This window comes from Nyctereutes procyonoides, unplaced genomic scaffold, assembly GCF_905146905.1.
Source record: "Nyctereutes procyonoides isolate TBG_1078 unplaced genomic scaffold, NYPRO_anot_genome, whole genome shotgun sequence".
Classification (NCBI taxonomy): Eukaryota; Metazoa; Chordata; class Mammalia; order Carnivora; family Canidae; genus Nyctereutes; species Nyctereutes procyonoides.
In genome coordinates, this window is record NW_026575046.1 from 17,708,684 (window position 1) to 17,734,422 (window position 25,739).

The following is a 25,739-nucleotide window of genomic DNA, read 5'->3' on the forward strand; positions in this document are numbered from 1 at the left end:
TCTACCCCACCAGTTCTCATTATTCGGCTTATCAGAGGATAGAAGAGTGATGAGGAATTCTTGCTTAAGCTTCCAGATACGAAAACATGGATTCTCAATGCTGCTATGTAATTGTAAGCAAAAATAAATAAACAAAACAAAAACAATGCCCACATGCCCCTGCCCACATACACACATACACACACACACCAAGCAAGAGGAATTCCCAATCGAAGCCCCTTCCTCTGAGCTCTAGTGGTGGTTGGAGTACGAACCGAAGAGCTGGCTCATGCATGCAATGTCTGTGGAATTAGTGTTCTCTACATTAACGGTGGTGGGGTCTCTCGGAGGTCTGCTGCTTCGTGGATTCAGCAAGAAACTAGTCCAGCACCTCATTCCTGAGGCTCTCTGAAGCTGGGACCCAGTGGTTTTGCCAAGGTTTTGACGAACTCTGCTCTGTGGCTTGACTTCCTTGCCTATTCCTCCGGAGTGGAAAATAGATTCTTGTTTCTTCAGAGAAGTACTGTGCAGAGTGTCTCAAATGCTTGAGTACGGAGCTCGTTTCAGGCAGGACATGTTTGACTTGCAAGTGGCAGAAGGCTAGAGGGTGAGGCGGTCATGTAGTGGCTCCTGTGACTCTAAAGTCCAGGGCAAATCTTGATTCAGGGAAGATCTCATCAGTGCCAAAGTAGTCATTTGTCTCCATCCATCTCTGTGTTCTGCTTTCCCCTTTATTGACTTCATTTTCATGCTTTTCTGGTGTGGTGGCAAGATGGCCAGTTGGCACCGAAAACTTGCCATCCACTCGTGTAACTCCCAACTGGAAAAGGGTGGCCATTTCTCCGTGAACCCATTGGAGTCTCAGTGTGCACTCTAAGGGGCCAGGCTTGGGTTCCTCCCTCTTCTCTGAGCCAATCACTGTGGGCGGGGAGGGGGTACACTTACTGACCTGGCATTTGTCATTTTCTGAGCTCTGGAACTAAGGACTGGTGCATCTTTCACACCTGAAGTACATGCATTGAGAGAGTTTAGAAGGATTGGTTTCTCAGAGGAAACCTATGGCGCTATTGATGAAAAAAGGAAAGAACAGATGCTGGGAAAATTAAGGGGGGAAAAAAAAAAGATGCCCACTGCAAAGCTCCAGACCGATGTTCATCATTGAGGTTAATCTACAAACCTGCTGTTTAACAAACTTGGTAGGCAAAGCTGGAGTGTGCCTGGAATGGAAAAGATTCTAATCCTGGTTCTGGTAGTAGTTAAACACGAAACACTGCAAGTCCTAAACGTCGGCTTGCTCATCCATAAAACTCAGAGTGAAGCTTAATTTGTCTAACTCACTTGTCTGGTGCCAGCAAAGCAAAATGTAATGCTTTCAAATTTGGGGAAATACAAATTTTTTCATGGTAGCCCAGCAGACCGTCTGTGTAACCCCCAGCAAAGATGATGATTATCATTTATTTTTAGTCTTGTGCTAAAATGTGTATTTTTAAAACTGGTTTTAACTCTGGCCTATTGGCAAAAGGTAGAAATTATAGTTTCTTAACCTGTGTGCACTACCGAAAGGGGAAGATGAAAGGGACTCATTGGGTTTAGAACCAGAAGAACAGGAAGAAAGCTGTGCATCTATGCCTGCCGATGGTGAGGCCCTGTGCTAGTCACTTCCTGTCCAGAAACCTCAGGGCTTCTCAGAGTTCGGGGTCCCCCACAGGATGGCCTGATACAGGGGCTTCAGTGCAAGTAGGTTATTTTATTTAGAAGCAGGTATGAGAAGGTGGGAGAGTGAGACAGGGAAAGAGAACGTATAACTATGTCCCTGAAGTCAGTCTATAGGCAGCAGAGGCTTCTCTGGGGGCTCAATTCTCTCTGAAGTGTGCAGAATTGCTCTCACATTTGCCTATCAAAAGGACAGATGCCATTTACTCACTGGCTCCTGTTCTCTTCTGCTGATTGAGGGTTTTTTAAATTTTATTTTAAAGATTTTATTTATTTAAGAGAGAGGCAGAGACACAGGCAGAGGGAGAAGCAGGCTCACTGCTGGGAGCCCGATGTGGAACTTGAACTCAGGACCCCGGGATCATGACCTGAGCTAAAGGGAGACGCTCAGCCACTAAGCCATCCAGGTGCCCCTGATTTGAGGGTTTCCTTAAGGGATATACCTTCCCACCCTCCTAGGGTCTCCTGGCACGTAGATGACGGACAAAGGTCCCAGGATAGAAGGTGGTGTGATAGGAACAACATGTGACAACATGTGATTGAGGTTGGGTGCTGGTCCACAAAGCAAATCTGAGCTCCTGTGAAACTTTCCACACCGTAGCTGCTGCTGAAATCAGAAGTGGGGCAGAGGGGGGTGATGTGGCCCCCACGGGCATCGAGCACCAGCCCTTATCTGCAACATACGGGTGATAACCTTCCAGCCTCAACTATGTGGCCAGGAGGATCAACATAGGAGAAAGAGCTTCATGGATGTTGAAACCTCCAAAGTGGAAGGTATATCGGGGTGTTATGTGCCTCCATTTAATAATTCAACTACTTCACCAAGAAAAATGACTTTTAACATTCAGAACAGTCTCCTACATTTGAGGGCTCAGGTCCCAGATTTTTATGTGTCGACATTTAAAACTTCTATACCATCCGAACAAACTGTTAATTTTAAAAAATCCGTTAATCTTGACAAATGTAACTTTACAACTGTTCTGGAAAGTGAACTTTGAAATGTAGAGCTCTTGGACATCTTGGAGTTCCAAATGGAGCATGGTGGGATGGGGAGAGCTGCCCCCCCGTTTCCAGACCCCGCGCTAGGAACTCTGCCAGTTATCTCCTCCAGGACATGGAACTTTGGGCAAATGATTTTACCTCAGCACCTCCATGGCCTGGTCTGTAACAGCAAGTGCTGGAACCCTCACTGCAGAGTTGTTGGCTGTAGTCTTTACAAAGTGTTTGTGTATCTTAGGCACTTAATGTCTGTTTCCTTCCCTCCACATCAGTAATTCCCTTTTACAAAGGAAGAAACTGGAGGCTCAGGATCCCTGGGTGGCTCAGCGGTTTAGCACCTGCCTTCGGCCCAGGGCATAATCCTGGAGTCCCAGGATGGAGTCCCATGTCGGGCTCCCTGCATGGAGCCTGCTTCTCCCTCTGCCTGTTTCTCTGCCTCTCTCTCTCTCTCTCTCTCTCTCTCTCTCTGTCACTCTGTGTCTCTAATGAATAAATAAATAAAACCTTAAAAAAAAAAAGAAATTGGAGGCTCCATTGCTTAATTTGCTTTGCCAAGGTCAGATGACTGGCTGGCGACAGAATCAAAATCAGAAGTCTCCTGACTTCCAGCCCAGTTTTTTTTTTCTTGTAGAAATAGACTTTTTTGATAAAATTAATCTTTTATTAATCAAATATTTTTTTCAGAAGTTGAGTATTCATTTAATTTTATTTTTTAAAATTTTATTTAAATTCAATTTACCAACATATAGTATAACACCCAGTGCTCATCCCATCAAGTGCCCTCCTTAGTGCCTGTCACGCAGTCACCCCATACCCCCCACCTGCCTCCCCTTCTGCAACCCTTTGGTCCCCAGAGTTAGGAGTCTCTCGTAGTTTGTCTTCCTTTCTAATTTTTTGCCACTCAGTATCCCCCTTTCCCTTATGATCCCTTTCACTATTTCTTACATTCTACATATGAGTGCTCTTTTTATGAAACCCTACACCCCTTTCATGTCTGTGATCCACCTCCTGAGATGGACGCAGAGACTCTGCCCTGCTGGTAAGGACAAGCGAAGCCTCCTCTTAGACTGCTATTTGCTGTTGTCCCAGAATAAAAGCTTTCACAGCTTGTTGTAGTATTTAATGTTTGGCTGCAGAAGAAATCCCTACATTCATTTGTAAACGTCTCAGAGCCTATCCCATTCCAGATGAGTGCTCGAGGATATGTTTAGAGAGAGCTTTCTTAGCTCTAAATCAGAGACTGCAATTAGTGTGAAAAGCTTTATGGGGGCTTTAGTTATTTTTCTATTTTCCCCACAAAGGTCTGCTTACTATTAAATTGCTGTTGCCCAGATACCTCCTGTGTACACAAACACCTGTGACAGGTCTTTGTGTGAGCCTAACGTTTCTTGTTATATCCAAGAGGCAGGCCTTTGGCAAGCCAAGGCTAGGAAATGGTAGAAATCCGTTTACCGTGGGAAGTTACCCTCGGATTTCACCAGGTGAAGTTCTCCTGTAAGTCCTGTTTCTGGAAGATGAGCTTTCTTTTCCCTCTCTGGGCATTGATAGGCGCTTATACATCAGTTATTCTTCTTATTCAATGAGGATGATGATATCAAAGGCATCGTTAAGAAATTGTCTAAAAATGGGATGCCTGGGTGGCTCAGGGACTGAGCATCTGCCTTCAGCTTGGGTCGTGATCCTGGGGTCCCGGGATCTAGTCCCACATTGGGTCCCTGCAGGGAACCTGCTTCTCCCTCTCCCTATGTCTGTCTCTGCCTCTCTGTATCTTTCATGAATAAATAAATAAAAATTTTAAAAAATAGTCTAAGTATTTAACTGACTGATAGATTGACCTGAAAAATTATACTAGACCAGAGTATGGGGGGGTACTGACTGCTTATTTGCTAGTTTTGGTGATATTTCAGCAAATTTCTGTTTCTAATCCAGCTTCTGTCCCTTCAAAATGAAGGATACCCCTTGGGTGACCACCCTAAGGGGTGCTCTCAGTGACTTGGTCTGGCTCAGGGAGGATGAAGCTTTAGATGAGCATAATCTTCTCACCTCCCCGAAAGTTGGCCTGGGGGCTATTTATTCGCTTCCTTGATAAGAGTAGATTTTTTATTTTTAATCAGTGTAGAAAAGATTTGAAGAGGCAGATTCTAAGTAAACCTAGAGGCTGTAGCATATTTTGCAGTGTTTTAAAAACTTTGACCTGCTTTTCTAAAACAGAAAAGGCATTCATTTGAAATGAAAGAGAATATTTTTTTTCTATAGTGATACCGAAAATTTCTTTGGGGGCAGCAATGCTTACTGTTTATGAAAATAAGAACCCAGCATAAATATAGCTACCTATGATTTGAAATATTTTGGCTATAAATATCTGAGAAACTTTTCTCCTTCTGCCTAAGAATTTCCCCATGGTAAGTGCCTTTCTCATAAGCAAAAAAATATATACTATGGTAGCAATGAAAACCAAAGGCCTGGAAAAATATTCCTTCCCTCTGATGTTCCAGTTGGGGTGCCTTGCTCCATATATGCTATCTCTCAGGTTGGTTAAAGGTGAAAAATAGTTTTCATTTAACTTAAGTATAGTTTTTCTGTAAGTGTGACCTGATGGGTTAAAATTGCTGGAGCTTTGCATTGACAATTATGGGAAAGGGTAGATTAAAGTTTTCAGTGGCTGGGTTTTAAGTTTCTATTCAAATTCCAGTTTGTTAACATAAAGGTAATATTCTTTTCAGGTGTATAATATACTGATTCAACACTACCATACAACACTTGGTGCTCATCACAAGAAGTGCACTCCTTAATCCCAATCACCCATTTAACCCAGCCTTCCCACCCACCTCCCCTCTGGCAACTATCAGTTCTCTATTGTTAAGAATCTGTTTTGTGGTCCACTTCTCTCCCTCTCTTTTTCCCCTCTGTTCATTTGTTTTGTTTCTTAAATTCTACCTATGAGTGACAATGGCTGTTTTAATAAAAAGTCTACCACTGGCTTATTTAGTGTACATGTGAAAGTTTAAACTATTTCTGTGTGTGTATTAAGGACACTGGTCAAGAATTATTGATCTCAACCTCGGCCCAAGACAGTTATACTAATAAATGAGAAAAAGCATTGCTGCTTCTCTTTTCTCTTTCATACCTTTCTGCTTAAATAATTCCCTGGTCCCTTGCAGATGCCTTCCATAATGAGACTTGCAAAATTCATCTTCACACAGCACTGCTTCTAAGCCAATTGCAATGTCTACCTATTGGTTTCGCTTGAGAATCTTAAGGTCATACACACTTGGGTGGGTTTTTAAAATTATTTCACAAATTGATATTTTTGTCAAAGTCATCTGTCTTTCCATCCCATCAGAAACTCTTCCTTAATCTGCAAGTAACGGGTGAATTTAATTAGTTTGCTCCCTGGAAGTTACCTTGTAAAGGCTGTTACTAAAATGAAGATGAAATCTGGGATTTGGAATAGAAGCTGAATGGATTATGGATTTCCCTTGAATAGTTTAAGGGATGATGTGATTTGCCTCATGGTCAAGGTCACAGCCTGTGAAGGTCAAAGCTTCTCATTTTGAATTGAGACCTCAGAGAACAAACTGATGGTTACCAGAGGGGAGGTGGGTGGGGGGGATGGGTGAAATGAGTGATGGGGATTTAGGCATGCACCTGTTGTGATGAGCCCTAGGCGCTGTATGGAACTGGTGGATCACTCACTATATTGTGTACCTGAAACTAATATAACACCATATGGTAACTATACTGAAATTAAAACTAAAATCAAAACATAATAAAAAAAATTGAGACTTAGAGTCCAACTCTTGGTTTCATCTTTCAAGTTAGAGTGTGTTCAAATGTGGAATCAGAAGACACAGCTCAGAGCTGGCCTCTGATCCTGGGCATAAATTGCTCAATTCCAATTCTTAGCTTCCTTATGTATAAAATAAGACTGGACCATCTGCCCTCTAAGTCACAGTGACTCTGATTGCTGTTCTCATAATAAAGGTGAGGCAGAGTGAACTGGTGGTTTAATGCACAGGCTCTGGAGCTAGCTCCCTGCTCCATCCCTTCCCCCCACCACTTCTAAGCTATGTCATCTTGGGTGGATTATATAGCTTCTCTTTGTCTCAGAAAAAATGAGGATAACGATTCATTTACCTCATGGAGTTGTGAGATTAAATGAGTTGATGGAACAAAATGTACAGAACAGCTCCTGGCACCAAAATGCTCAGTCAGTATGAACCACTGCTGTTGTGGCTTTGGTGATAGATCTCTTCTGCCTTCATCTAGAGCCATGTTCTTTCGTGGCTAGAAGTCTTTATGTTTGCTCTTCTCTGCCAGGATATTTCTACCTCTTTACCTAGCTAACTTTTACTCATCCTTCTGGACTCCTGCTGAAATACCTCCTCCTCCAGGAAGCCTTCCTTGAACCTCTTCCCCCCTCCCCAGATGAGTTTAGGCACACCTACAACATTTACTTGCGACACTTAGCACACTTGTAGTTAATGACATGTCCAAGATCTGTCTTCCTCGCCAGGACATGAGGGCAACATCTTGACTTGCTTCCTTTTGTGGAATATAGTACCTAGCCTGGGACAAACATACCACACATCACATAAGTGCTGATGAACATTTGGACAGAGCAGTCATAGGATCAAATTTAGAGAATACCCAAACTAGCTGGACCCTTACATAAGCTCTTCAAGCTCTCTGAGCCCTACTTCCATCCACTATAAAGTATGGATGATGACAGTGGCTACACCAGGAGGCTTGGCAAGATGAAAAGCTGTCTGTACAGCCCTTAGTGAGGTAGCTTATGGAAGACTTTTTTATGTTGGTTCCTTTCCCTACCCCGAGCTACGTGGAAATGGAAATGTGTTGGCACATGAGCCTGGGAGGTGGTGGGTTAGGGGTGGGTTGGTCAATGAATCCTTTACCACTAATCTCTGGAAGCCACAACAGTAACCAATCTACCTTACCAACTGCAGAGGTATAAGCCAGGCAAAACCCAACATGGATCTGCACATACATCTCCCTCTTCTCCCCCCTGATCCCAAGTTACTTATTGGTTTTGTTTCCGTATCATAAAAGGAATATTGGTATATGGCAAAGCTTCAAATGATACAAAATATAAAACTAACTTGGAAGTTCCCATTGTTATTTCATATTGAGTAATAACTTGTGTTTTGGAGCTCTTCATAGTATGTAAGTGAACTTCCAACTTTTTCATAGCATTTTACTCAAATTTATAGCAATAATTAGGCAAATGGCTGCAATATTTAACAGTGATGTAGCCCTATGTTGGTTTTCCTTCCCCTGAAAGTACAGAGCTTAAAATATTTAAAGAATTTTTCTTATACAATTAATTAATTTCGAGGGGGAAGGGGGGAAGAAAAATTCTTTTCCTTTCAAGTAAGTGTTTAGGAAGTTGTGCTGTTGAAGTATAAACCTTCCTGGGACGCCTGGGTGGCTCAGCGTTTGAGCATCTGCCTTTCAGGGCATGATCCCAGGGTCCCGGGATCGAGTCCCACGTCGAGCTCCTTGCGTGGAGCCTGCCTCTCCCTCTGCCTGTGTCTTTGCCTCTTTCTGTGTGTCTCTCATGAATAAATAAATAAAATCTTTAAAAAAAAGTATAAGTCTTTCCTTATCACCACCACCAGAATTATAAATAAGCAAGAATGGGCTTGCTTTGATGTCAGCTGAGATTTCGTATTAATAAGTGATGCTTCACAAAAAAAATTTCCTTTTTATCTTTAGTTTCCAAATCAAAGATCTTAGAACCACCTTCCAGACTGGTAGCTGATCCCAGACATCCTGGTAGCCAGCAGGTTCGTCCACTTAGGCTCAAATGGAAGGGTGATTCTGAATGTTTTTGCAGAAGTTTGACCTACAGTTCTACAGATTGATCCCTTAAAGATTCCATCCTTTCTACCCTGACGTATCCTGATGTAATCCCTGGTCAGATTGATGGGACCTCACATAAATTGAATTCTTGTGTAACAGTATTGGAAGCCATTTGTAAACTGTAAATGAAAGTGTACTCTCCAGTTGCTCTGCCTGGGACAAATTGCCAGCTGAGTTTATCGTTACCCCATTCTATCCATCTGTTTGTCATTTGGTTGGTTTGAACCAATTCATAAATAAAGAAGGAAGGCTGAAAGCTGAAGGTCAAACAATGCATTTTTTTTTTAAACTGTAACTACTTAGTGGTTTTGGACTTTCCTCCTCAATTCATTTTAGTCTAGAGCAAATCCTGCATAAAATCAGTCTGTAAAATTAACAGAGAATCAGAGGCTCCTCTGAGTATGAGGTTTTTACCCCACTTGTGTTCACCCTGGATAATCTGCAGAATTGTGTCTCTTCCTTTAGAGCAGGGTGTTTAACCTGCTGTCTGTAGATTCCCAAAGGGTCCATGGATAGAATTCAAGGGGTCCTTGGACTTTGGATAGAAATTACATTCTTAGTTTATCAACTGAAATTTAATGTTCCCTTTAAATATGAATGCAGTCAACAAACCATAGTAGTGTTAGCAATTTCTGTGACTTTGTCACTAATAAAATCACAGATGTGTTCTTATCTCAGTATAACTCCTGTACAAATCTCAAAACACCGGTAGTGCTTATCACTACTTTGAAATAATTATAGTTTTTTAAGAAAGATTTTATGTATTTATTGATGAGAGACACATAGAGAGAGGCAGAGATACAGGCAGAGGGAGAAGCAGGCTCCCTGCATGGAGCCTGATCTAGGACTTGATCCCACAGGGAGCCTGATCTAGGACTTGATTCCAGGACCCTAGGATCACAACCTGAGCCAAAGGCAGATGCTCAACCAGTGAGCCAGCCAGGTGCCCTGAAATAATTATAGTTATTAAATCCATTGCTCAGTGTTGTTACTTAATGTATAAACAAAGGTATATATATATATATATATATATATATATATAATCATAATCATAGTTTTTTATTGTTTACATAATTGCTTTCAATATAATCAGTGTCGTTTCAATCCTAAGTATTTTATTTGATGAATTTAAAAATATTCTGAGAAGGGTCCATAAGTCTTCCTCAGATGGTTGAAGTTGTACGAAGTTAAAGACTATTGTCTCTGATCAGGGGTTGGCAAACTTTTTCCACAGGGTCAGATTAGTAAATATTTTGTGCTTTCCCCAGCTATGTGGTCTCTGTCTCAACTACTCAATTCTGCCATTAGAGCAAGAAAGCAATCATAGACAATACCTAAACAAATGGTCATGATTGTGTCCCCAAAATCTTTACTTACAAAAATCGGCAGCAGGCTGACGTTTTCCACTCCCTATTTTAGGATGTCATGTTATTCTTCAGGTCAAATTTTGAAGCTATTTCAATTTCATCTTAGCCAACCTTTATCAGATACCTAGTGTCTTCATGTGATCATCCAAACAGGCACATATTGAGTATCTTCTATATGCAATGCATGTACAGGAGAATTAGGGGTCAAACAGCTCTGTCCCTGTTTGCACAATGCAGTGGGGAAAGCACAGACAGGACTAGTTCCAAGTGATGAATGTTGCAGGGAAGAGTGGGGACCAGGAGCCTACAGGAATACCAGCCTGACATCTCGTGCAGTTTTGAAGGGGTCTAGGAAGACTTCTTACAGGAGCCAAGAAGGACACACTGGTGATAACCAGGCAAAGGGGAGGGAAGAACAGCATGAAAAGAGTCAAGCCACAAGAAGCTACTTGAGTGATGACTTGGAGGCAAGAAGAAATGTTCCTGGAATTACTTAGAAAATCTGAAGCTTTGTGAGGCAACAGACAAGGCTAGATGGGTAAATAAGAGTCAGAGCAAGAAAGGCATAATAACAGAGTCCCTGTCCTGCCTGCAGGGAATAGGGAGCTATGGAGAGTGGTAAGCAAGAGAGAGTGGTAAGCAGGAGAGAGACAGTATTTGTATTTTTGAAAGATCATGCAGCCGTTCCCAGGAATGCAGAGATGAATAAGACCATCAGCATGCCTAATGAGCTCACAGCCTAGTAAGAGAGACAAATATAAAATAACATTAGAAGGTGCTAGAATCGGTGTGATGTTAGAATCAGATTCAAGGCATGGGAGAGTCCTGAGCAGAGTCTTCCTAGTTGTGTTTTCTGAGATGATGCTTAGAAGGAATAACATGAAGAAAAATATTTAGGAAAGGAGCCTCCAAATAATCTAAGGCTCTCCCCAAAACAGAAAGCTGTGGAATGATAGGTCTGATACTGAGGCCACACATATCTCTGGTGTACTATAATTAGGCTTTGGGTCCACTCCCTCTCAGACCAGTTGAGTGGCCTCTACTGTCAAGGCCATTCTGGATGTTCTGCTGAATCCCCTGGAGGACTGTTTGCTGCACCAACAAATTCCATTCTCAAAAGTATTTCCCTAGCAGGATTTAACCATTCTTAGCCCAATTTCCTAGTTAATGTCCGAAGCATGCTTGAGCTTCACTCCTCAGCCCGGCTCCAACTTTCTAGGGAAAGGGGTCTCAAATTGTGAGTAGTTACTCATTAGAAGGTCATGAGACCAGTTGAGGGATCCTGAATGAGTTTTTCGAAAGTGAAATAGAACAGAAGAGAAAATATCAGAGGGCATCACACATAGTAAAACTAGGAATTATTTTATGAGACATATGTTTCAGTTGTGTGTGTGCATAATGTGTATGCGTGGTATGTACTGTGTCACAATGTCCAATGTATGTCTAACTGTGGTTCATTAAAAGACCAAAAAACAGTGCCTGAGGAACATGATGTATCTAGAACGTATTTGGAATTGAACAGACTTTGCCACTTTGGGGACATTTGACGACCCTGTAAGCCATAGATTTCTCTCTCCATGGCTGACAAAATTTGCTTTCTTCATTATCTGAACTTTATAGTTGAAAGCTCCAACTTAAGTATTCTAGGAAAAGAAAACTTCTAGTCCAGTATTTTTCAAATTATGGGTCACAGTACTTCAGGGAGTGGTGAGATTGATTTAGTGAGCTCTTAACCAGGAAAAAGGAAGGAAGGAAGGAAGGAAGGAAGGAAGGAAGGAAGGAAGGAAGGAAGGAAGGAAGGAAGGAAGGAAGGAAGGAAGGAAGGAAGGAAGGAAGGAAGGAAGGAAGGAAGGAAGGAAGGAAGAAGGGAGGGAGGAGAGGGAGGGAGAGAGGAAGGAAGAAAGAAAGAAAGAAAGAAAGAAAGAAAGAAAGAAAGAAAGAAAGAAAGACAAAGTGAATAGAGTAAGGATATTTTTCCTTGAGAGTGTTTTTCAGTTTAGTTCGCATATATAAGTCATATACATACATACATATTTTATAGTGATGATAATCGTACTTATCACTGTTAGTCTAGATCAGAGTTACTGAACAAAGTCCAACCTGCTGTCCTATTCAGAAAGTCTCTGTTCCATCCCTGATTGATGGCCATTCAATTTCTGCTTCAGTACAGCCATTGATGCAGAGCTTGACCCTTCTGAGGCAGCTGGCTTCATTGTCGACCATTCCTAAGTGCCATTAAAGATTTTCCTTAATGTTGAGGGACTAATGCTGCCATTGGCTTCTCTGTAAGGAACAACTGGGCCTTCTAATCCAATATGGACACGTGTCTTTGCCATCTTCATTTGGCACACATGTAAAGCTCAGTATCTTGAGCCAGGCAATACCAGCCCTTTGAGCTCTACCTCAAGTGGAGAGGAGTCCAGAGCACCTCCTGCTGAGTGATCAACCTAGAAAGCCATGTCTCTTCAGGGTGTGGGCATGGGACCATTCAACAGCAGCTTGTCCAGAGATTTCATATTGAGTGTGTGACCAAGTTTTAAAGTCCAGTTTTATGCCCCCTGCCTTCCCGATAGATTTTTGCCACACCTGGTTTTCACTGTTTTTATATCTGGGCTGTTGGCTTTATTAAAAAAAAAAAACCACTAATATAAGATTTTGCATCTATCATTGGAGTTGGAGCTTTGCCCTGGTGTTTCTGTATATGGAGATCATTTTGAATTTATTCTATCATGCATCTTATTTGTAAGGCCACTTCCCATGCATTTCCTAAAATTCCTCTGGTTATTTTAGATTTTCTTCTCACTTTTACTGAGGTATGATTGACAAACAAAAATTGTATTTATTTAGGTTATATACGATGTGATTTTTAAAATCACATAGTTACCTTTGTGTGTGTGTGTGTGTGCACATGCACACACATATGTGTGGTGAGAACACTTCATACCTACTCTCTTGGCAAATTTCAAGAATAACATATGGTATTACTGACTATAATCACCATACTACACATCAGATCCTCAGAACTATTCATCTTAAAGATGACAGTATGTACTCTTTGACCAACCTCTTGTATTTCCCACACCCTCCAGTCCTTGGCAACTAGCACTCAACTCTCTGGTTCTTTGAGTTCAACCTTTTTAGAGTCCATATGTAAAAGTGAAATTATACAGTATTTGTCTTTCTCCGTCTGCCTGATGTCACTTAGCATAATGTCCTCATTTTATCTGTGTTCCTGCAGAATTTTCTTCTTTCTCATGGCTGAATAATATTTCATTATATATAATTAAATACACACACACACACACATACCACATCAAAGGCAATTATGTATTAGTCATTCAGCTTTATCAAGTCTTTCAAAAACATGTAACATAGCTATCAGGTTTATTTTTTACTCATATTTCACAAGTTTATCTAATATTACATTAAATAACATAATACCAAACACCAAAGTCATAAGTAGGTTTGGGAATGAACACAACTGACTCTTGACAAGCCAGTAGCTGAATTAGTGGGAACAAATGAAGATCATTGGTTAATTTGACAAGTTGGTTAAGTGGAGGTTGATAAGGAAAGCTTTGTGTGTGATATGCACAGAGGTGCCATATATTCATTTACCTACTTATGGCTAATGTTTTTATACATTATACCCATCTTTTATATAGATTCATTGTTATTCATTTCCAGGACCTGTATTATTTACTGTCTTTGGATATCCCGTACTATATTTTACATGTAGCTAGTGCTTAATATGGGCAGATCATCCAGAGAGCTGATGTTACTCTTCTTTCTCCTCCACCCAAAGATACTCTATTCCTTTTCAGTTATCAGAACCCAAATATATTTGAAATCTAATTAGGTTTTTTCCTGGTCTCATAGACCAGCATTCCAGTTCACATTGACCCATTCAAATACAGTTAACTCTTGAACAACATGGGTTTGAACTGTGTAGATCCACTTATACATGGATTCTTTTTTGATAAATACAATATTGTAAATGTATTTCCTTTTTTATTTTCTTAATAAGGTTATCTATTCTCTAACCTACTGTATTATAAAATACAGAATATGATACTATATAACAATTAAAATATGTGGTAATTGACTTTATACTCTTTTTTTAAGATTTTATTTATTTATGCATGAGAGACATAGAGAGAGAGAGAGGCAGAGACACAGGCAGAGGGAGAAGCAGGCTCCATGCAGGGAGCCCAACATGGGAATCAATCCCGGGTCTCCAGGATCCCATACTGGGCTGAAGGCGGCGCTAAACCACTGAGCCACTGGGGCTGTCCAACTTTATACTCTTGATAAGATCGACAGTAGGCTGTTAAGTTTTGTGGGAGTCAAGAGTTATACATGGCTTTTTGGCTGCACAGGGATGTCAGCATGTTTTTCAGTAGTCAGCTGTATAATACTTGAAATATGCTATCTTTCACTGGCTTCCCACTGATCCTTAGATATATTATCTCCCAGTTAGATTATAAACTCCCTAAGAATGGAAATGTGTTTACAGTTCCTTGGAGCCTCCTAGAACATAGCTTCTGTGATGGGTGCCCTGTTGACAATCAATCACATACCAGTTAACTACCCCAAGGCAGCCTCCTGCTGGGTTTGATGGTACCAAGAAAAATGATTGTTCACATAAGATTGAAGTGGGCAATAGACAAGGTAGTGAAAATGCCACAAGAAAGGGAATAAGACAAGAAGATATACCACCCAGTGGTTCTATGGATAAATGACCTTTTTTTAGTGTTCAGATGGGTAGAGAGAGACACCGGACCAGGTCAGTGACTCTTAAAGCTTTTGGGATCATGATTATCTTTGAAAATCTGATAAAAAGCTAAGATCACTTTACTTAGGAAACTGAAATAAAATCTTGCATGTAATTTCTGAGAGCTCTCAGACATCTGGACGAGTTGATCTGTAAAGATATCTGATAAACAGGCTGGATTCTAACATTGTCAGTGGTGCAGCTCTTTCCCACCAAAATGAACCAGGGAGTCATTACTTGAGTCAGCTACTTAGGTTTTGAGTAGCTGGCACTGACTGCATCATATCTGCCCCATCAGATCTCCGCAGCCGAAACACCTTCCAAAGGCATTTCATCTCCTGGTATGCAGGGTGCCCAAGCCAACCCTATCCCGTATTTGGAAAAGCGCTAACAGTGCCCACCCTGCTGGTGGCTGCCCATTTTTACCTGGGACGGCAGCACATTTCTTAGTTTACTGCTCCCCCCATGCCTTCCTGTTGAGGGGGAAATTGGCAGGCCAATGTTGCTATGAGGATTTGACTGGCAACTGTAGTCAGAACAGAATGATTTTCTTCAGTGGAGAAAGATAAAGCTATTGTTTGTGATCTAAGACTACCCTTTTGCCTAGTTATCTCTCTCTCCCAACCTCACCTTTGCACTTTTGTACCTCAAGAGACTCTAAAAACATTTAAATGTGACACCCGTGACAAAATCAGAGGCAAAATGCTAAAGGTTTTGAACTGGTATTCAATCCGCATAAGCTTGGCTCTCTCACTTGATATCATGACTTAAATGTTAATGATTTCAATCTCTCATTCCCTGAAAATATAGCTTTCTTCCCTGCATCAAACGAACAAGTAAATATAATCCCTTTTTTGTATGTGTGTGTGGGTTCGGGGTGGTGCTGTAATTTCTACATGAAGATTGTTGCAAATATATGCAGGTAGTCCTGGCTAGACAATGGCACGGTCTGAGAACAGTTTCATGTCATTTCCTCTATAAATGCCACAGGAAAGCTTAGCAAAGGAGAACAGGAGAGTATTATCTAAAGATCACACACAGCTTTTCTGTCAACTCTTAGGTCTCCCTGGTGACTTTCCTCTGTGACGTGATTTGTTCTAATTTGAGTTTGGAAATGTGTTTCCGTCCAGTCACTGAGATTTTTCTCTTTGATGACAAAGTTAGTTCACACAAGAAGTCCATCTTTAGGGAAAGGATATCAAGAAAGAGAAATGAGCCCTGCTTCCTCCAGTGAGCACGCCCTGTGACAGCTGCTTCTCCAAACGGATGAATTCTTAGGGGACATGGGCTCCACAGACTACTTGTCTGCCTGGGGAACTTGAGGAAACATCATGGATTAGGCTTAAGGACTCCACTTGGCTTTTAATTCCCACCCATGAGAAACTAAGCAAGCATATATTCGAGAAATCCATATATCATACAGGCATCTCCTTTTGGCAAAATAGATCTATATTTCCTGCCTGATAGTTGTTCATAAAGGATAAATATCACTCTCTTTTTTTTTTTTTTTTTTTGCTCTCTGCCTTCTTTTAAATATCTGTGAGCAGGGGCATTTAGCGACTGAACAACTGAGAAGTGGTCAGGAAGCAAGCTAATGGATGGAGCATAGCCTCCCCGACCATGGTTGCCCCAAGTTTTCATCCAGTATCAAGGATCTTCTTAATCCAACCTTTCCTCATCAACCTGAGTTGGCCTCACCATTTATCAGCTGTATGAACGCGGGCAAGTTAATTACTTGCTTAATGCCTCAGTTTCCTCTGTAAAAACAAGGGGGAGAAGGAAGTTTAATATGAACATCTCCTTCAGAGATACTGTGAACAAGCTTGGTACTTTACAAGCACTTGATAAATGGTAATTATTATTAGCTGTTAATACAGAATATCCGTTTAGGCCCTTCATACCATCCCCCAGCCATACACAACCATCTCTAAGTTTCGTCTTGCAATTCTTACTTCCCGGGATGCTTTTCTCCCCACTCCCTACCCCATGACACACTGGGACTCCTCTATTTAGAGCATCACTGTCCGGTAGAAATACAATGCAAGCCGTATGTGAAATTTGAAGTTTTCTACTAGTGGCATTAAAAAGGCCATAAGAACAAAGTGAAATTAATTTTAATAACATATTTTAACCCTCTGAATCCAAAATATTATTGTGTCAACATATGATCAGTGAGATATTTTGCATTCTTTCTTTCCCTCGAAAATCCAATGTATGTTTTACGCTTGTGGCGCATCTCAGTTCAGATTAACCATATTTCAGGAGCTGACTAGCCACAGGGGCCAGTGCGACCGACCGCATTGGAGCACACAGGTATAGGGTAGTAAGCAGATGACCCAGAGGTGTCTGCTAGTTCTGTGATGTGGGTAAGTCCCTTAAATAATGGCCAGAATCTGCTGAGTGTTTATAATATGCCAGGCACTATGCTGAGGATAGAGATTCATTTAATCTTCATGATAGTCCTCTTAGATAAGGACTTTTATTCCTTAAAGAAGTTAAATAGCAGCTAGTAAGTAGTTAAAGGTAGGATTTATGCGGCGCTGTCCAATTCTGGTTTGTATCCTTACCCTCTGCTGATTGCCTCCCAGGTGGGAGCTCTAAGTGAGGGTCTGCATTCTCTATAGGGTTCTTAGAAGAACATATGAAACGTCAGCAAGCTGGCACAGCTGTACAATTTTGTTAAGAGCAAGAATGGCCACAAACAGAATCTTCTTGGTTTTCCCATGGCAGTTCATGCAATTAGTCACCCTATAAAACTTACATTTGTTTACTTTGTGAACAGATTGTGAATAGATGGAATCTATGCTCTCCTGACCTCTGGGAGTGGGGACTATTAGGGGAAGGCTTGTTTATGAAACATCTGGAAGGCAAAGTTCTGGAAAAGGAACTCCTATGTGGGGATCTTTCCACCACAGTCAAGCCCATGCTGAGGGAAAGCAGATGATGTTTAAACACCACTTAAAACTGACCCTAAAAATGATCTACTTGCTTTTATAGGCAGAGACCTAAAAATTATGACCTATGATTTAAAATCAAGATGACTCTGAGATGGGAAAAGTTAACTCGTTTTTATGAGTATTGCTTCTAGAGTGTGAATGCTGTTACTTTCCATAGGCAGCAAGCTTCCCTTCCCTTTTGCTCCTCCTGAATTACTGCTTCTTGTTTTGTTTTGTGTTTTTTTGTCCATAAAGACCGGATTTTGACAAGAGTTGGACCTTAATCCAAGAGCGGATCCAGATGGACTCCATGGTTATCAAGGGTCTCGATCCAAATACCAACTATCAGTTTGCCGTGAGGGCCGTGAATCGCCACGGCTCCAGCCCCCGCAGCCAGCGCAGCCACACCATCAGGACCTCCTGTGAGTACCACAGCCCCTTTGAAGGACAGACGTAGGCTGCTTGGCTGAGGTCGCCTTGCCAGGCCTCACCTGACAAGAGTTTCTTAGTGCCCTGCAGTAGGACAGCCTGGCCTGGGGTTATCCTCAGCTTTTCCTGCCGTGCTTTTCCCAGCACTTTGGAAGCTCGAGGCTTTCCATGGGGACACAGGCTGTTTCTATGTACAGGAGGTCAGCAGAAGGTTTATTTCTGCACCACCCTTGGGGAGTTGGAGGTCAGCGTTTTCACAATTACAGAACAAACCATATATCAAGATGATTTGCAGCCTCCCCCTACCTCCTGCCCTTTGCATCTTTTGAGAAAATGGGTTCATCTTAGAATCATAGGAGAAAGCAGTAATGCTCCCCGACTCTTCAGGGTTAGTGTTCACCTGCATAACCAAAGACACAAATCAGGCCCACTGAATGATGGGCAGAGAGAATCAAATCTCTGGTACACTGACATGTAGCTGGGGGTCATCCGATGGCAGAAGTTCCTCCTGGTGGGCTGCGGGAAGCCTGGGCCACTGTCTATTAAACCCCCCAGGGATTTTTGTGAGAAGTCAGATTCTGATGATGGTCTAGGGTTTAAGAAGTTCCTGCATGATTCAAGCAAGAACTGCACTTGCTTTGACCACCTTGCCCACCTGGCTTAGGAATCTCTGTCTTTTGGAAATGGGGGGCATATTGCCATAAACTTAGAATGCTCTAGGGGGGGAGACCTCAGAGCTGGGACGTTGGCACTTTTTTGTTTGAAAATTGTGTAATATTTTCAGTTTTAACAACAAATGCTTCCAGGTTCCCGTGTCTAAAGATCCCTGCTGCCACCCTGGATCCTCTTTACCTTAGAGAGGAACTCTCAGAAAAGAAGCCTACCTTATTTTGTTTTTCTTTCCCTTCCCCTACGTTCATCTGTTTTGTTTCTTAAATTCCACATATGAGTAAAATCACGTGGTATTTGTCTTTCTCTGCCTGACTTATTTCACTTAGCCTTATACCCTCTAGTTCCATCTGTGTTGCTGCAAATGGCAAGATTTCATTCTGTTGCTGGCTGAGTAATATTCCACTCTTCTTTATCCATTCATTTGTGGATGGACAAGTGGGCTCTTCCCACATTTTGGCTATTGTAGGCATTGTAGACATTGCTGCTATAAGCATTGGGATGCATGTGTCCACATGTGCTTCACTATGTTTGTATCCTTTGGATAAATATTATTAGTGCAATTGCTGGATCATAGAGTAGCTCTATTTTTAACTTTTTGAGGAACTTCCATACTGTTTTTCAGAGTGGCTGTACTAGTTTGCAATCCTACCAGCTGTGTAAGAGGGTTCCCCTTTCTCCGCATCCTTGCCAATATCTGGTATTTCATAAGATGAAATCAGAAAGGGAAACAAATCATAAGAGACTTTTAGCTCTAGAAAATAAACTGAGGGTTGCTAGAGGAGAGGTAGGTGGGGGGATAGGGTAAATGGGTGGTGGGCATAAAGGAGGGCACATGATGTAATGAGCACTGGGTATTATATGCAAGTAATGAATCACTAAATTCTACCTCTGAAAATAATAATATACTGTATGTTAATTAAATGGATTTTAAATAAAAAAGAAAAGAAAGCCTACCAGTTAGGTAGTGCTTCTATTGGCCAATGCAGAGCCCTATTTATATTGGTTAGTCAATCTGAATAAGCTCCTCACACATGGTGACTTCCAAGGCCATAGCTGTTTGCAGGGGTGCAGATTTACCACATTCCCCAAGTTCTAGGAATTTTGGCTTTTCTGAAAGCAATCCTTACCCAAACCTTGAATTTCAGAGCTCCTTCTTTTAAATTGAATTGATGAGGGTTATGGGGCTATGGTGAGGCCACTCCCCACACATATGTACACACACACACAAATATACACTTGTACCCACACAAACATAGGCATATACCCCACATGCATAGACCTACACACACACACACACACACACACACACATACGCTCATAGTTAAACAGTAACTATGATCACCCAGCAATTGTTTCATTCTTCTTCTTTAGGATTTAGAAGCTAAAACTCCCCAGTCATATGACAAAGAATGAAGCTCCTTTCCAGAGAAATGTTAACGATTCTATTTCAAGTCCAGGAAGGTCTCCTTCCACTTTTGCTAGATGAGATCTGTGGTATAATCTTTGGTTAAGCTTTGGGGGACATGGCCAAAATTGGGGCGGCAGTGTCTGGGGCAGGCCCCAGGATCTGAAACATGCTGTTCGTCTTTTTACATTATGGGCTGAGCGGTTGCTCTGTGTGGTGTGCCTCCCACCCTACTCGCTTCCCCAGAGTCTAGCTCCTCTGTGCTTATTTCCTCTGTGCCTTCCTATTGCCTTCTCCACATAGACAAGGAAGTAGAAGGATGAGATGTGACAACTTGTGCTGGCCCTGGGTGTGGGTGTGGAGACTGAGTCCCAGGAAGAGGGCAGAGGTTGGGACATCTCTAACTTTTTTTTTTTTTAAACGGAAACACTGGTCTGAGTTTGCAGATACCGATAATTATTTCCCCACTGGTGGGTGGCAGCTTTGTGAATTAAGTGGGATGAGGCATGTGAAATTGCTTCACCATATGTAACGTTGCATATGATCCATCTCCCCTGTGAACTAACACTGTATCATTGCAAAGTAATTATGTGTAGGGGAGGTGGCTGATTCAGTGAAAACTCTCAACTATGAAATATTTTTAAATAAATAAAATTTAACTGTGTTTTACATGTATATAGTGGCTCAAATCAGGAAAACAGAAATAGAATTGATGAGGGGGCTGGTTTCATGAATGCATAAGAATGTGCTGTAATTGGTATTTCAGTTGGGAGTTCTTTTCTCGTGATTGCTTCCAATATGTTAAGAAACCTTGTATTCCACTACATTCACGCTTCTTATTCTGCTATTACTTTAGATTATTAGTTTCCCAGCCCATTTTCCATATATAAAATAACCTAATTACCAAATAGCATTTATCTGAAATATAATAAATTCTCAATATCAAGGCTACTGTTGCAACAACATCCTATGAACCAGGCACTGTGCTGAGGGCATTACTTAGGATTTACCATGTCAATTCTTCTTTTTTTTTTTTTAAAAAAAAATTTATTTATTTGAAAGAGAGAGAGAATGTACAGGGGGAGGGTCAGAGAGAGAGAGAGAGGAAAGAAAAAAACCAAGCAGACTCTGTGCTGAGCATGGAGCCTGGTGCAGAGCTTGATTTCACAACCCCGAGATCACAACCTGAGTCGAACCAAGAGTGGGCACTTAACAGACTGAGCCACGCAGGCGCCCCTCCATGTTAATTCTCACAGAAACCCTGTGCTGGAGCAATAGTATCCCTTTTTATATATGTTTTAAAATTGAGTCTTTGAAAGCTTTGCAGTCAGCTAAGTTTGAGTTCAAATCCTGCCTTACAATTAACCATTCATTTCTCCACTTCAAAGTCCATCCCACAGGGATGTTTTCTTGGTGTAGTAACTTCTTTGCTTCCTCAACAGTGAGCTTCAGAACAGAATGTTCACATTGACCACCAAGGTGGAGAGGGCCCAACGGGATTCCTCGAGATCCCACCCTGGACACCACCATGGGCAGGGCCCCTCTGTTCCTTATTTTAGGTCTACACCCACCTCCTTTCATAAGGAAAGAGAACATCTCCGCTCCACTGACAGGGCATTAACTTCCCCTGACCTGTTAATGCCAGACCCTATTAGCAGCTTAACTGCTGACCAGGGCCAGTGGTGGATCTCAGTTGCTAGTGTGTATGGTTAATCAGAGCCGACCCAGTGATTTTTGGACTTGGTGCTCACCCGGAGTGAGGAAAGGTTTGATGGCTTCTCTGAAGTGGTGCCCCGTGTGCCCAATGCCCACATCTCACCTCAGCTCCACCAAATTACAAGTGGGATGGAAAGAAAATATTAAGATGTTCAGTGGCAAGATCCTCTAATGAGAAATAGAATCACTTTGGTGACCTTGAATAATAATGATGCTACCCTGTATTTACGGCCAACCTCTTGCTGGTGACTTTGCACACATATCAGATCCTATTTCCCCTGAGGAAATACAAAAGTAAAGGTCATGGTTTGCCACTCCTTACCCCATCCTGCTCATTTTTTTTTCTTTGAGAAAGAAATGCCAACATTATATTTGCCTTATTGCACTGTGGCATTCTTTTTTTCCCTGTGTTTGATCTCAGAAATTAGCTGGGTGGAGCAGGGGGCTCTGTGGGGCCTCAGGGCACAGGTCTACTCATGTGGTTTTGTAGGACATGTGTTCACCCCGTCTGGTGGCTGCTTATTTGCTGGGATCCAAGCTTAGTGTGATTGAGAAGGCTGGAAAGAGTAAAAGAGGGCACGCACGAGTTGGAAATAATACAAATGGTGGAAGTAAAAAGCCAAAATTTGTGTTTGTTTGTTTTCCCAAAGACAAATGATGTGGAATGAAAAAGAACTCACACGTTTGACCAACTATAGGGTTACACAATTTGGTCCGAACACCCTCAGCCACTTCATTTCTCCTGTTCTATCTTTGTTATTTAGGCAGAGAAAGAACCAAGAAATTCTTTTCTGAAGTGTCCTTAGTATTGTCAGGGTCTTCTCAACAGAAGGTGCTATTTTGTTCCTCACCAAAGCCACCTTGCTCTTCCCTGCCTTGGGGCTTTTGCAGCCATTGTTTCCCCTGCCTGGAACTCTCTTTTCCAGATCTTTCCATGACCGCCGCTTGCACCCCTGCTAGCTCAGATGTCACTTCCTCAGACAGACTTCATGAAGTCCACCCTCCTTTACCTGAGCCCCATTCCTGCTTTAAATTCCCCAGAGCATGCTCACTGCCTGAAATAAAATGTTGCATGCTCACCATTTTATTATCTGCATCCCTTCTGCAGGATAGGCTTCAGAGTGGAGTTGGAATGTCCTGCTCAGGGCTATGCTCCCAACACTCTGCACAAAGTAGATGCTCAGTAAATATTTATGGAGTTGGTGATTGACTTCTTAACTCTTGTGAGTTAAGACAAGAGCTCATGACTACTTTGGAGGCTGGAAACTTTCTCCTGCTACTCTCTGGGGAATTCAAAGAGAAGATGGAAGGAGAAAGGTAGTCTAGAAACCCACCAGTTTTCCCCACTGGCAAGGTTCAGAGGAAAAGTCCAACTTCAGAGTTGCAATGTGTCACAAAAAAGAAAAAGTAGAATAAAAAAGGGAGGGAAGGGGCCCCTGGGTGACTCAGTAGGTTAAACATCTGCCTTCCACTCAGGTCGTGATCCCGGGGTCCAGGATCGAGTCCCGCATCAGGCTCCCTGCTCAGCGAGGACTCTGCTTCTTCCTCTCCTCCCTGTTTGTGTTCTCTCTCACCATCTCTGTCTCTCTCTCTTTCTCTCAAATAAATAAATAAAATATTTAAAAAAGAGAGAGAGGGAGAGAGGAAGGAAAGAAGGGAGCAAAACCTGGGGGTTTAAGTTCAAGACAGTAAGGATGGAAAAGAGGCCTTTGCAAGAGAATATCGTGATCAAAAGAGCACAAGTTGCTGATAAGGGGGTGAGGGAGGGAGAGACATTTTCTGACCAAGCCCATGTCTACTCCTGTTTTCTTTCTTGTTATTTAGAATAAGCTGCTGTTAACATTTCTATGCTCAATTCAAGTGCATTTTCCCTTTGGGTCTAGCAAGCCTAATCATGGGCCTAGACCTTCAGAGATGGCATAGGAAGGTGTGAGATGCCGGTGTGGGTTTGGTTTCCACCAAATCCCAAATCCCAGCCCATTTTCTACAACCGATGCAGAAACACTCTCTTCTACTGAGCTGAGACAACCCATCCTGGTCCAAATCAATCAAATTTCTACAGTAGAGTTGATTTCATGATGTTCTCTATCCTCCCCTCCCCGCCCCGGCCAACCCTTCTTGTCTCTACCTTCCTGCTTACTGGGATATTGCAGCTGGCGTGGGTTGTGTATCTGTTTATATACCCTTATCATGCGAATGTCTGTGAGTGAATCTAATTTTGCACAGTTTTGCTCTGAGGTTTGGGTCCTTCCTGACTGTCTCCCCAGAGACCTGCTTAGCGTGCAAAGGTTCCTCAGTGCATGTTGTCACACATCTAGCCACAAGTAGAGTTCCTTTATCCCCAGTCACTAGTAAGGGCTCCTATTTGGTGGCAATGCCTTGAATTGGCTGCAGCAGTGTGTGGACGGGGAGCGAGTGGGGAACAGAAGGCAGTGATGTGCACCAGGGATGGGTAAGAAGCAGACAGGAAGGGACTGGAACAGCTTCTCCCCAAATCCCCATAACTTATATGTATAGCCAACTGCCTCTTTTGGTCAGTGCCTATGAAAAATCCTCACCAACTCTTGAAAAGTTCCTCACTGCCTCCAAATACTGTAACTTTACGTGGAGCAGAATCCGTTAGGCATGCCTGGGCCTGATGCCAGGAGAACGATTCTCTTATTACGTTGCTGTGGGAACTCAGGAAAGTCACTTAATCTTTCTGGGCCTCAGCGTTCTCATCTCTAAAATGGGTACAGTAATGTCTGAGATAGAGAATATTTTCTACTTCTAAAGATCATTTTGAGGAAACACGTGTGAAACAGGGATTATGACCTCTACCCACTTTTCTTTTCTTTTTTTCTAAAGATTTTATTTATTTATTCATTCATGAGACACACACACACAGAGAGAGAGAGAGAGAGAGAGAGAGAGGAAGAGACACAGGCAGAGAGAGAAGCAGGCTCCATGCAGGGAGCCTGATGTGGGACTGGATCCCAGGACTCCAGGATCATGCCCTGGGCCAAAGGTGGGCACTCAACTGCTGAGCCACCCAGGTGTCCCTCTGCCCACTTTTCAAGGTGAAGGAGACATCAGTAAGTATTTCCTCCATGCATAGTTACGGGAGGATGGTGGAACTGACCTCCAGGTGACCGCCAGTTGGTCTATCGCTTTTCCTTTATGACTCCACACCCTGAGCTCTGCTCTTGAGCCTTGAGGATATTAGAATGTCAGATTTCAGAAACAAACGGTCAAGGACAAAAACTGCCCTGACATAAGTGGAAGAATAGAAGAGACTACAAGAATTAGGTCAAGCAGAATCATTAGGATGGATTTGGTTGGTTGGTTGGTTTTAAAAGATTGCAGATTTAGAAGACATTAGATAATTAAAACTACAAGGGACAACGAATTTTGCTAACAAAATTTCTTCTCTCTCACCACTCCAGCACATCTTGAATTCAGGGAAAAAAGAGAAAAAAAAAAAAAAAAAGAAAAGAAAAAAAGGAAAGAGAGAAAGAGAGACCTCACAGTTATAAATACTATACCTCTAATTTTTGTTTGCTTGTTTTTAACCTCCCCAAAGTTAACCATTTACTTAGACAGGGATCAGCAGATATTTCTGTAAAGGGCAGGGTAGAAAATATCTTGGAATTTCTGAGTTCACTTCTGCTGTTGTAGTGTGAAAGCAGCCATAGACAAAAAAATAAAATAAAATATGTGTGATTGTGTTCCAATAAAACTTCATCAACGGGCATGGGAAATTGAATTTCATATCATTTTCCCATGTCGCAAGATATTTTTTAAACTTGTTTTCAACCATTGAAGGAAGGAAAAACCACTTAACTCATGTACTATTTAAAAGGATTAAAGAAGATAATTTAGGTGAT

The 25,739-nt window shown here is 42.0% G+C and overlaps 1 protein-coding gene across 1 annotated transcript in view; it reads left to right on the forward strand.

Moving 5' to 3' along the window:
• EGFLAM (EGF like, fibronectin type III and laminin G domains) overlaps window positions 1–25,739 on the forward strand; it is a 178,729-nt gene that overhangs the window by 77,100 nt on the left and 75,890 nt on the right. The window contains exon 7 of the mRNA XM_055325869.1: window positions 17,907–18,073. Coding sequence (XP_055181844.1) covers window positions 17,907–18,073 — 167 coding nt within the window. The remainder of the gene's footprint in view (window positions 1–17,906; window positions 18,074–25,739) is intronic.